Source organism: Vigna unguiculata, chromosome 10, assembly GCF_037176805.1.
Source record: "Vigna unguiculata cultivar grain cowpea cultivar isolate G323 ecotype 2 chromosome 10, ASM3717680v1, whole genome shotgun sequence".
Lineage (NCBI taxonomy): Eukaryota > Viridiplantae > Streptophyta > Magnoliopsida > Fabales > Fabaceae > Vigna > Vigna unguiculata.
This window is the reverse complement of record NC_140801.1, coordinates 52,031,943-52,042,804: the sequence shown is the minus strand read 5'-3', so window position 1 is coordinate 52,042,804 and position 10,862 is coordinate 52,031,943. Positions and strand designations below refer to the sequence as shown.

Here is a 10,862-nt window from a genome sequence, read left to right as displayed (position 1 = left end):
GTTTTTTTAAATAAATAATATAACAGAATAATCCTTGAACTATAAATTGCTAGTCAATTTCACTACTTTATTTTAACTAAACAAATCTCACATTTCAACGTTTTTAACAGTTCATAAAAAACCTAATTTCACCTCTAGGAGAAACAATTGTTCAAAGTGAAATGTATCAAATCAAAGTTGGATTAAATAGCGAGTTCATTGGATAATAAGATGAAAAAAAAAAAGCAATTAGATTGGATTAGTTATTCTAAAATTTAATTTCAATTTAATCACTCTTATCTTTTGACCCTTTAAATTATTATACGAACAGAAATTTAACTAAGAAAAACAGCAGCAAATTATGCTCGTAATTAAAATTTGAATCATACTTAACCCACGACTTAAATATTACGTCTTTACAAAAATGAATATTGCGATTTCAGTTAATGTAAAAATTTCGTTTACATTTTGCCTCTGAAAATTTTAAAACTAATAAATCTTTCAGATTTTGTTTTTTCTAAGTAAAATAATATACATAAAAACAAAAGGAAGGACAGCCTGAGCTAAAAAATATGGCAGACCTATAGCTATAATACCAAAAAAGACAAAATTTCATTTATACACAGATAGATGGCTCTACCAATAAATAGTATGAAAAAGAGCATACCCAACCTACACAAAAATTCATCTAAACTGCACATCGTGTATCTCCCAAAAGTTCTTAACCTTCATCAATATAGAACTCTTGCACTCTCATCATTTATTATACGAGTTTGCAAAGTCCGTGATCCTTCGTTTAATATTCTGCAAAAAAGCGAGAACAAAGAAGCGTTAGGAACATGTACAAAGAAGCAATAAAACTAAGCAATTATGAGAGAAGATAAATAATTACCTCCAATTCCAAATGAAGAACAACAAATATTTTCTTCAACCTTTTGTGTCTCTGCAAGTCCATCATGCTCACAAGTTAAAAAGATATATTACTATATACAAGGAGAGCTATACAACATGAATGATGAAACACCAGGAGGAAAAAAAACTTCAATATTCCAAACACAAACTCTTATTAAGCAAAAGATAAATCACTAATTAGTTTAATGTTAAACTCAACTAAATTACATCAAGTCGAACTAGGGAACTGGCAGTCAGTTACCACTGCTGTTAACGGAATACAGGTTGCCATTTAATATAATAAGACTAACCAGATAAAGACATCCACGTCAACTAGGGTATTAATTTCCTCGTGTACAATCACTTTAAATAAACACAAATTCCTTCAAGATTATCGTATGCGTGATTTAGAGAGTACAAATATTTTCAAACACTATATCATCCAAAACAGAAAGGTAAATGAATGAGATTATATAGAAAAAGCTTAAGCGTGTCAGTGTTTTGAGAAACTGTTAAATGCAGACAATGATGTATTAAACATGATTTGTCCAACTCTCTGCCACAATTATACAAAATACTGCATCCATTGAATGGAGCAAAATAGAACATACCGGTTCACAACGTCGAAAGGATTCCTTCAGCTGTCCCAGAAGGTCATAATATCTATCCGTATCCCTGGCTTTAGCATGTTCTAAATCATCACCCAGTTTCTGAAACTCGTCCCTATAAATTATGGGTAGCGGTGTTAAACAGAACATCAGACAGGTAATCAAACTAAATGTCTAAGAGAAGAAACAATGAAACCTTGATTTGTAAGGGCATTTACCTGTAACTATCCAAAATCTTGTGCAAGGAATTGTAACTTTCATATTTGTCACGGAATTCCTCGACATATTCTTTATATCTACCATTGCATAGGAAAAAATATATCAGATGACAAAAAGAGCAAGTGCAAAGGCGAGGAGTACCCTATCAGAACATGAACTACTCGAACAACAATGTAATTGAAAAAGCTTAAGATGCTTACTGAGAAAAACTCCTTATCGGACCCTTTAATTCAGGCTCATCCTTTTCGTATTTTGAATAAGAGCAACTATTTTCATCTGAAGATGACTCTCTCTTCTTTTGATCACTATGATTCCTATCAGCAAACCCAGAATCCTTTCCTCCGTCAGCGATCTCTTCCACTGAATTAGATGTTTGCCTTTTACTTTCTTTTGCAGGGTAGAAAACTATTCCCCCTTTACCGTCTTGTTGTTTAGATGCATTTGCAGGTATTCCTCTATTGCTTTCACTGCGACCTTCCAAGTCAGTATCTCGGTTCACTCCAGATTCATTAGTTCTATATTTACTACTCGTTTCTACCAATTTGTTTTGAGATCCAACTTCTGTATTATCAGCTTTCAAATGTTGTGAATGAGTCTGCATAACTCTAGAACGAGATTTTGTTGAATCCTCAAAATGATTATCTGAGTTCTTTTTGTAAGTGCTGTCCAAATTACTGGGAAAACCCGAATTTACAAAGGCTGAGGACTGTTTTCCTGAATCTGAATTTGCCTTCAATGATGGTTTTACTCTAGTGATATCCAAATTCCTATCCTCTGACGTGTTTCCTTTCTTTTCCAACTGTTTAAAGGAACCTTTTCGTTCAAATTGCTTTGCAACATGAGTTTCATCTGGAGTGGACTCACGAAGTTCACCCAACTCCAAATCTGAAAGCTCTCTTTGAAGAGATACACCTTGCCCATTAGTTACAGGGGATTGATCAAGAATCATTCTGTTGCTTTCCTTAGGTGATGTTCCCAAGTGGGACTGTGAACTTTGACGGCGTTCCCTTGATTTACCAACCATTTCACCTTGTTCTTGGTAATAAGAATCCATAAATAGTGGCTCTTTGCTTCCATTACTACCATCCCTGGGATTCCTTGAAACCTTTTTCTCAGAGGCATTAATATCTTCATGTGATGCATCTTTATGAGATTTATCTTTCTGCACGGAAGAAGCTTCACGGGCAGGGAAGTCATTTGCTGAGTGTTTTTTGCTGTGCCTTACACTTTCGCCTTGTTTGTCTGATTTTTCCCATGAGTAGGAAGGGTTTTCCAAAGGGGTTTGAGCTGAGGACTTTTGTGGAAAATCTGAACTAGATTTCCCAGGAAATGCTCGATTGGGTCCCTTTTGTAAGCCAACACTCAAATTCGCTTGTCTGTCAGCTCTGTTCAACACTTGTACACTAGGTCCCTTACCAATGTCTTCAGTAAATTCATAAGGAGACAAGTTCCGAGAATTTTTTAATGTCTGCGCATCAATACTGGGAGACATTTCTGCTTTCAACCTCTTTGCAGATTTCTCATCTACATTCTTCACATCAGAAACCCTCTTATGTTTACCTTTAGAGAACCTGTCCGAGCTGTCAGACTGTTCATGCCTAGAGTTATCTTTAACATCATTTTCTTTTTCATCAAACAAACTCCCTATATAATTTTGGCGTTCCTGGAGTTGTTCATAGTCAATTGAAAATGGTCTTGCCTCTTCTGCATATTTTCCACCTCTATTTGGAATGGTAGCTGGAGGTAGATCCAATTCAGCTTCCGGTTCCTCAGGTAAGTCCTTTTCAATTTCAATTGGATCAGATTCATTACCATCTTGCTTCTCATCAACCTCATTCTGCATTGATCTTCCATCAGGAGAGTTTCCTTGAATGGGTAAGGGCATCCTTTGATCAGAGACTTCGGCTTTTTGTTTTGACTCTTTTTCATCATCACTAGTCATAATATCTACATCCTCATCTGAACCCTCCAGTCCCTCCTTGCTGCTAGAAGATGCATCACTTTCACTCTCACTACTACTCCCGCTCCCTGATCCAGCAGGACTTCTGCTCCTACTGTGGCTTCCACTGTCAGTGCCACTATCACTGCTGTCACTGTCACTATCACTGTCGCTACTATCACTGGAGCTGCCTGCCTGGCCTTCACTGTGATCAGAACCTTTTTTGTCACCAAGAATATCAGGTGAAGTATGTTGGGCATCAATTTTTTCCAAACTGTTTGTATCTTCTTCCACTTTGGATTTTACATTAACCGTTTCCTCCATATCAACATTTGGAACTTTTTCTTCAGATCCTCCCTGTGGGGCTGATGTCTGATCATGAAACTCTTCACGAGTAGGCATCTGGCTGTGACTATCATCAGGAGAACTGTAACAAAAAATATAGACCTTAAATGCACGAAGGGGCCCACAAAAGTGAGATACTTGTTGTACTGGTCTATTTAAAAATTTTTTAAAAATAAATAAAAGGCACCTTCCACTTTCGATCTGAGGCTTATTTAAGCTTTCCAAATCCACTTCCGGTTTCAATATATACCTTCCTGGAGCTTGATATTTTGCAATCTGAACATCGACATTAAATGAAATATTAGACAACAAGAGTATCATAAAACAATAGACTCAAAAAAACCCACCACTTACCTTTTTTATTATTGGCTCAATTTTCTTTATGGAATTCGGAAGTGTGTCTCCAACAGCTTTCTCCAAAGCCTATAAAATAAAGGGGGAGGCAGTTAGGAAGATAAATTAGATGAATCAAAGTTAAAGAAATTAAAAATAAGCCTAAGAAGAATCAATTCATGGACCCTCTACAGCACCTTCAAAGTCATTCCACTAGGTTTATCCTTTAGAAGAGAAATTAGCATGCCCTGCAAATCTGCTGGTTTAGACCCATTAGGCCCCTTGCCTCCTGGTGTGTTCCTCACAGCATTGTTTGTCCTGGTAGAGATTTCTTTCTCAGAGAGAACATTAGTATCTTGTTTACCTGTCATTTGTACAGGCATAGCATCCTCAAAGCTCTTAGACATATTTGCAACTACCGGTGGGGAGGAAGGAACAGCAAAAGGATCTGGTGGAGATGGAAGAGGAGAGGAATTTCTGCCCTTGGTATTGGTATTAGTAGAAGTCAATCCAGATCTATGGGAAGATTTTGGGGGTCCACCAACTATTAAAAAATATTCCATACATTACGGATAAATTACATGAGCTAACAGAAATTTATAAGGAAGGTTTCAATACTGGTAAGTGATGCTATCTCGAGATTGATTGAAACTATGTCGGAAAGATGTAAACTTCAATCACCTTGAAGGGTTTCCACTTTTCTTTTCTTAAGTGCAGCAGCCTCTTTCTTCTTATTGTAACTCTTCCATGATGTAGCTGGACAAGGGAGGTACAAGGCTATTTAGAAAAATAGTTAAATATAATTTTTATTAAAATAAAGACTGTAAAAGTAAAAAGCCTTGGCAGAAGAAAATATAGTGGGGATACCCATGTAATCATGCTCAATATATAAATTAAAAAAAAAAAAAATCTACTTACTCAGCTCAATGAAATAAGAGAATAACAATACTCTGGAAGTGTTACAGGAAAAATAAAACTGTAAAATACAAGAAACAAAAGAAAAATACAAGAAACAAAGAAAAGTTACCCTCAACAGCTGCTAATGCCTTTAACTGACTTTTCATAGGCGGGTTCCCTGGCTCTAAGACAATGGCTCTGTTGGAAACAACACAAATAAATGAAAAACTGGCCAAAAGAAGAAAACAGGGTAGGGGGGAAGAGGATGAATACACCATAAACAATCACTGTGGAATAAAAGAAGAAAATTCATTGAATGACAAGAAGAATCTAATCAACCAATTTAGAAAAGAAACAAAAAGAAACAGATGAGTTGATTGATTTTAACATTAGAAATAGAGTATATACTGACCAAGAACCTCTGTTACATTTGGCTGAGTATAACGCCAACTAAAGTTCATTTACTGTTTTAAGAGAAATGTTGAGTTGAGACTATGCAAGTACTCTAATTTACGATAAAATATTTTCTGTTTCCTGTACATGTTCCAGAAGTATTTGTAATTATTAGAATATATTGTACAACCATATTTCCTGCCTTCTCATTTATTAGGGTTAGCCAACATATTAACATTAGAGCTTGAATATTCTGAATCACAGAATAATATGTGAAAACCATTCCTCATATTTCAAGCAAATAAAGCTTTAATAGAATGTTGGTGTCATTGTATGTCGTAACGTTACATAATTGATTAGTACAAGGGCAGGAAAATGGACAGATTAACATCAACTCGTATCCTTGGATCTGAACCAAGAATCAAGAAGACTGCAAACCCGAGAAGAAAAGATATGATGAAACCTCTCTAAACTCCAGGGATTCAAGACTCTCAAAAGTCAGTCCAACACCTACAATTATATTACTCTCCCTCCCTCACCCCTATTATTTTGGTTCAAGCTCCCGTTCAACAAATTATTTAGAAGCTCCACCAAACTGAGCGCTGCAAGACAACTGAACTGCTGTGTAGTAAATAGCAAACTGGGCCAGAATCTGTTCCCCCTATGCTCACATATATTGTTTGCCTATAATATAAATTCAATCCACTATAGACATTTATAATGTAGAGCTTGTAAAGGATAGGGCAATTCTCACAACTCTTGGTTTTAAGGTTGAGTAAGACCTAACCAAATTCAAGATGGTACCGCAGTCTATCACAGATATGATAGTGGGCAACCTTTAACTATCAAAAGTTCTACCTAACCAGACAGCTTTACCAGGGCAATATTAAAAAAAAAAAATCTACTTAGCCCTGCAGCTTTATTAGTGGAATCTACCTTGTCACGTGGTGCAATAAATCGTCACGCTTTAGATGTCAAAATTCTAATCCAAATGAGGCCTGTGTGTTGATATCTCACATCTATTATAGTTGACTCACAGGTATTGCAGAGCACAGAAAATGGAAAAAAACCAATAATCTACTATACCACATAGCAAATAGCCTCGCATAAGAGTTGAGGTCACAGTGGTTCAAATATCAGGTTGCATGCCAAAATCACAGCGACCATGACAACCACAATAGCAAACACAGAATCATAATTTTGGATCCAAGGAATCCCTAATGTAATAGCCCTACAATGTTGTTGTAACGGATATTTATAAACATTGTGGAGCTTATAAATGCTTGAATTATTTTATCAGCAGACATTAGTTATTAATGTTAGTTTTTGTTAGTGGGAGGACTCAAACTTAGAACCTATCCCTCCCTCCCTCCCTTTCACTTTTAGCTGAGTCAACCTTATATCCCCTTATAAAGGGTTGAGTAATTCTTGCTTCATGAACTCAATTTTAGGATCCAGTTAAGTCCAACCCTAACTCAATAACATCTACTATCAAAGCCCATAACTCGTCTTACGATTTCCTTTTATTTAATAAATTGCAATGAAATCTGAAAGAAATAGAAGGTGTAGCAAGCATAGATAAGACTTACAAAAAACTAAGCAACAAAAGTTCAAAACTCTAGCTTCAATACTATTACCCTAGTGGTTGTTTGAAATTTGGACTTGGACCCTCTAATGAATAAGAGTGACACACGACTAATCATGCATGAGGCTCTAGCATCAACCATTAATTTGCCACCAATAATTGATATTGCTTACTTTACACTAAAAAGTGAATTGCTGACTTTATGTATCAATTGACTTTTATTGCATACCTTCAAATTCTGAAAATACTTTAATAGATTGCTCCACGAGATACCATAGAACAAACATATTATTCTTTTTGAGCATAAGTGTCATGAGCATTTTCTTATAAATGCAAGCAATAACAAATTAATAAGGAAAAATACGAAAGATCACTGAAAAGACAAGGTTTTCAAAGGATAAGCGCATAATATGAAGTTCATGAGGTAAAAAGTAAGGAATATCCCCAATTATGGTGGCTACATACTTGCGAGACTTCATTTTGCGTTCAGCTTCCTCTGACCGTCTTTTGACATGATTCTTGGTCGACTCATCCAAGATACGCTGCACGTTCAGTTTGCGCCAGGCACATCCAGATTCAACAAGCAAACCATTACCTTCTTCACCACTCTTACGCTCTTCGTAAATATCACAGAGGTCACCCAATTCCCTTGACCACGTAAACCTGTACTCCTTCCCACCAACATCTATAATCTGACACAAATAAAACATTCATTCCAAACTACAAATCAGAAATAACTTAACAAAAAACCCAAAAGCACAGAAACAGAAGACAAAAGTAACCTGATTTCACTCTCCAATAGAGACAACATTGGTAAGTTTAAAAGTCGGTGATTTAGCATATATCATTGCAAACTGTAGCAAATTAGGAACACAAACACACAAGTAAACAAACAGACCCTCCGACTTCCTAGTAGGACTATCATTACAACACTGTTCAAAATGAAGTAACGCTGATACAGATTTAGAATCAGTAAAATTCAATTTCCGTGCATGAATTTCACAAAAACTTCACAGTATGCATACATTTCACAATATGCATACATTTCACAAATAGACGTATAATTTCAAATTCAAATTCTGTTTTGAATTATGAAAACGCGATTACCCTAGTCTATATTGCCATTACTCTCCATAACGTTTGCTTTTTTACTCCAAATAAACTTAAATGAGCATAACTAACAGCCAACAAAAAAGAATAAACAAACACTTCAACGTTCGATTCGATGCAATAACCAGTCGAATGCTGAAAACCAAACAAGTAGAGCGTAAAGCGTTACGTTTCCGCCTGTATTGTGAGGATTGGGGCCGAACTTCATACGCGCAGTGCCGCCCTGTGACTCCACGCGCCTGATCTCCTCCACGAGGTCGGGTGCAAGCCGTATGATCATCGAAAATGCAAGCGGGTTGCTGCCGGATGTCAGGCTGAAAGTCTCCTCCACCGCTGCCGTCGACGCCGTCTCCTTCGCGGCGTTGCGGGAGGATGCGCCAAGGGAGGGGCGCCGTCCAGGAGCGGATGAACGGTGAGGCGCCGGAGGAGGAGGGAATGAGCGGCGGTTGGGGGCGCCGCGGCCGATCTTGGAGGAGCCGCCGCCGCCGTACATGTCGGGATTGCCAGTTGCGTTGTTTCGCCTCCGAGATGTTATGATGATGATGAAGAACGCACCACTATGCGATAAAAAAAAATGAAAATACCACAGCAATAAATAATAATACAAATTTATCTCTTATCTCCAATTTTTCTCTCACTCTTTTCTTTCTTTCACTCACTCTAATGCCTCTACCAATTGGATGATGTCCTTCTTCTTTTACCCTAATTTGCTTTTTGTAGGGAGGCAAAATTTCACTTGTTTGCATCTTTCATTGTAATTACGAACATTGTAATTGCATTTTTATTGAATAAAAATAAAAGAAAACTATGAAAGTATAAGTCATATATATGGATACTTCATGTAATATGAAATCTCTTAAAATTATCTTTAGTGGAAAAATATAGTAGATAGTTTCACTAAATAAAAAAAATAAGGTTAAATTATTTTTGTAGTTTTTGTATTTGTTTAATAGTATCAAATTGGTCATCTAATTTTTCGTTATTTCAATTTGGTTATAATGTCTTATAAAGTGACTCAATTTAGTCATATCCGTTTAATTTAAATAAACATAGTTAAGATAGTAGTGAGGTGGCAAAATTGAACTAATATGTCTAAGCTTTTAAAAGCGGGGTGCAGTTGATGTGGCATAAGCAGTAAGTGGTATTCTATTTTTGTAAAAGTTAAATGTGAAACCCTAATAAATGTTGTTGGGGTTCCTAAATTCATTATGTTTTCTCTCCTTTTTGGTTTTGTTGCTCTTGTCAATTCCTGTAAGCATTGTCCCCAGTTTGTTGTGTTCCTCTCATCAATTCATTTAGGCTTGGTTATTGTGAGGCATGTTCCACATTAACTCATGTAGGTCTTGCACATGTTCAGGTTCAGATAATCAAAATCGTTGCGTCTCCTCACATGGTGATGGCTGAAGGGGGATTAAGTGTAACTCCTGTTTGCCGATGTGGAGAGGTTACAGTGATGAGAACTATCAGAACAACTAGGAACCAAACTACAAGGTTAGATTCATTTTTGTTCTTTTTTTAATTATTGATTGAAAATAATGTTTATTGGTTTGTTGTTCCTTTGATGAACAAAGAGGAAATGAATAATATGTTGGGTGCAATTATTTCAAGTGGTGTATTGAATATGATATTGACGAAAGAGATGATGTTATCTTTATACATTTAGACTCATAAGGTCACGGTTCTACCGATTTTCCTATCAACCGAGTTAATTCTCATATTCCAACTAAAAAATATCCCATCTAAACCAATCCCCTTACATAGTAACCTCCATCGACAATCATGATTAAATATCATATTCTATATGAGTTGAGATACCTATTAGAATGTGGATAATTCCCTTTTCGAGTCCTTACTCAATATATATTTACACACAATAGTAAAATGGTCCCATCATTAGGAGTTGTTCCACCTTCATCAAACAAAAACATTCATTATCACACTCAACAACACACCAATAACATGTATATATATATATATATATATATATATATATATATATATATAACTTCTTCAAGTTAAAACATGCAATAATAGCCATTTGACTCCTACCTAATGCCCACAAGTGTCGCTCAGCAAAACTTAAATAGAGGTGCCTCAGGAAGAATTGCGCTCAGTGCCAAGTAAATGGTGTCCAACGACCTAATAAATGTCCACGGAGAGCACCCTTGGAGCTAATAGGATTTAAATGAAAGAGTCACGACCAACAACACTAGGTGACGCCCAATGGTGTATAAAATTTCTAAACTCCATCTTTGAGCTTTGGTTGAATAATTTGACACTTCATGAGCTATTTTGTACTTCGCAAACTTCATAATACCTTAAAAAATTAGGTTCTTGGCTCAGGGAGTGCCAAATTAGTTCAATTCAAATGTTTCATAGAGGAGTTCCTAATAGCAGGTACACCAATATTTTACAACCACAATATTAACTTTCTAATACCAATTTGAATCACACTTACTATTCGTTTTAGAAAACCATTTATTCCAACGAATCATACATTCATTACAATCAGTTCAATATCATTCTAAAACAAATTCATATACTAAATTCCTCATCAATAATC

The 10,862-nt window shown here is 36.0% G+C and overlaps 1 protein-coding gene across 1 annotated transcript; it reads right to left on the bottom strand.

The window, feature by feature from the left end:
* Positions 1 to 380: 380 nt before the first annotated feature.
* Positions 381 to 8,955, bottom strand: LOC114166834 (dentin sialophosphoprotein-like protein). The gene is made up of 12 exons (XM_028051694.2): positions 8,469 to 8,955; positions 7,655 to 7,881; positions 5,342 to 5,409; positions 4,996 to 5,070; positions 4,512 to 4,858; positions 4,336 to 4,404; positions 4,169 to 4,257; positions 1,898 to 4,063; positions 1,697 to 1,774; positions 1,482 to 1,593; positions 872 to 922; positions 381 to 783 (listed from the first exon to the last, which is right to left on the bottom strand). Exons 1-12 carry the CDS (start codon positions 8,790 to 8,792, stop codon positions 736 to 738), a joined length of 3,654 nt encoding a protein of 1,217 aa, XP_027907495.1. The 5' UTR covers positions 8,793 to 8,955; the 3' UTR covers positions 381 to 735.
* Between the last annotated feature and the right edge of the window lie 1,907 nt (positions 8,956 to 10,862).

Bases quoted from the DNA above. Each gene is read 5' to 3' on its own strand.
- LOC114166834 (XM_028051694.2), bottom strand. From the start codon at position 8,792: ATGTACGGCGGCGGCGGCTCCTCCAAGATCGGCCGCGGCGCCCCCAAC. The intron at 7,882-8,468 runs GTAACGCTTTAC...TATTTGTGTCAG, and splicing joins CTCACAATACAGGCGGAAAC to ATTATAGATGTTGGTGGGAA. The intron at 1,594-1,696 runs GTAAATGCCCTT...CATAATTTATAG, and splicing joins AAGATTTTGGATAGTTACAG to GGACGAGTTTCAGAAACTGG.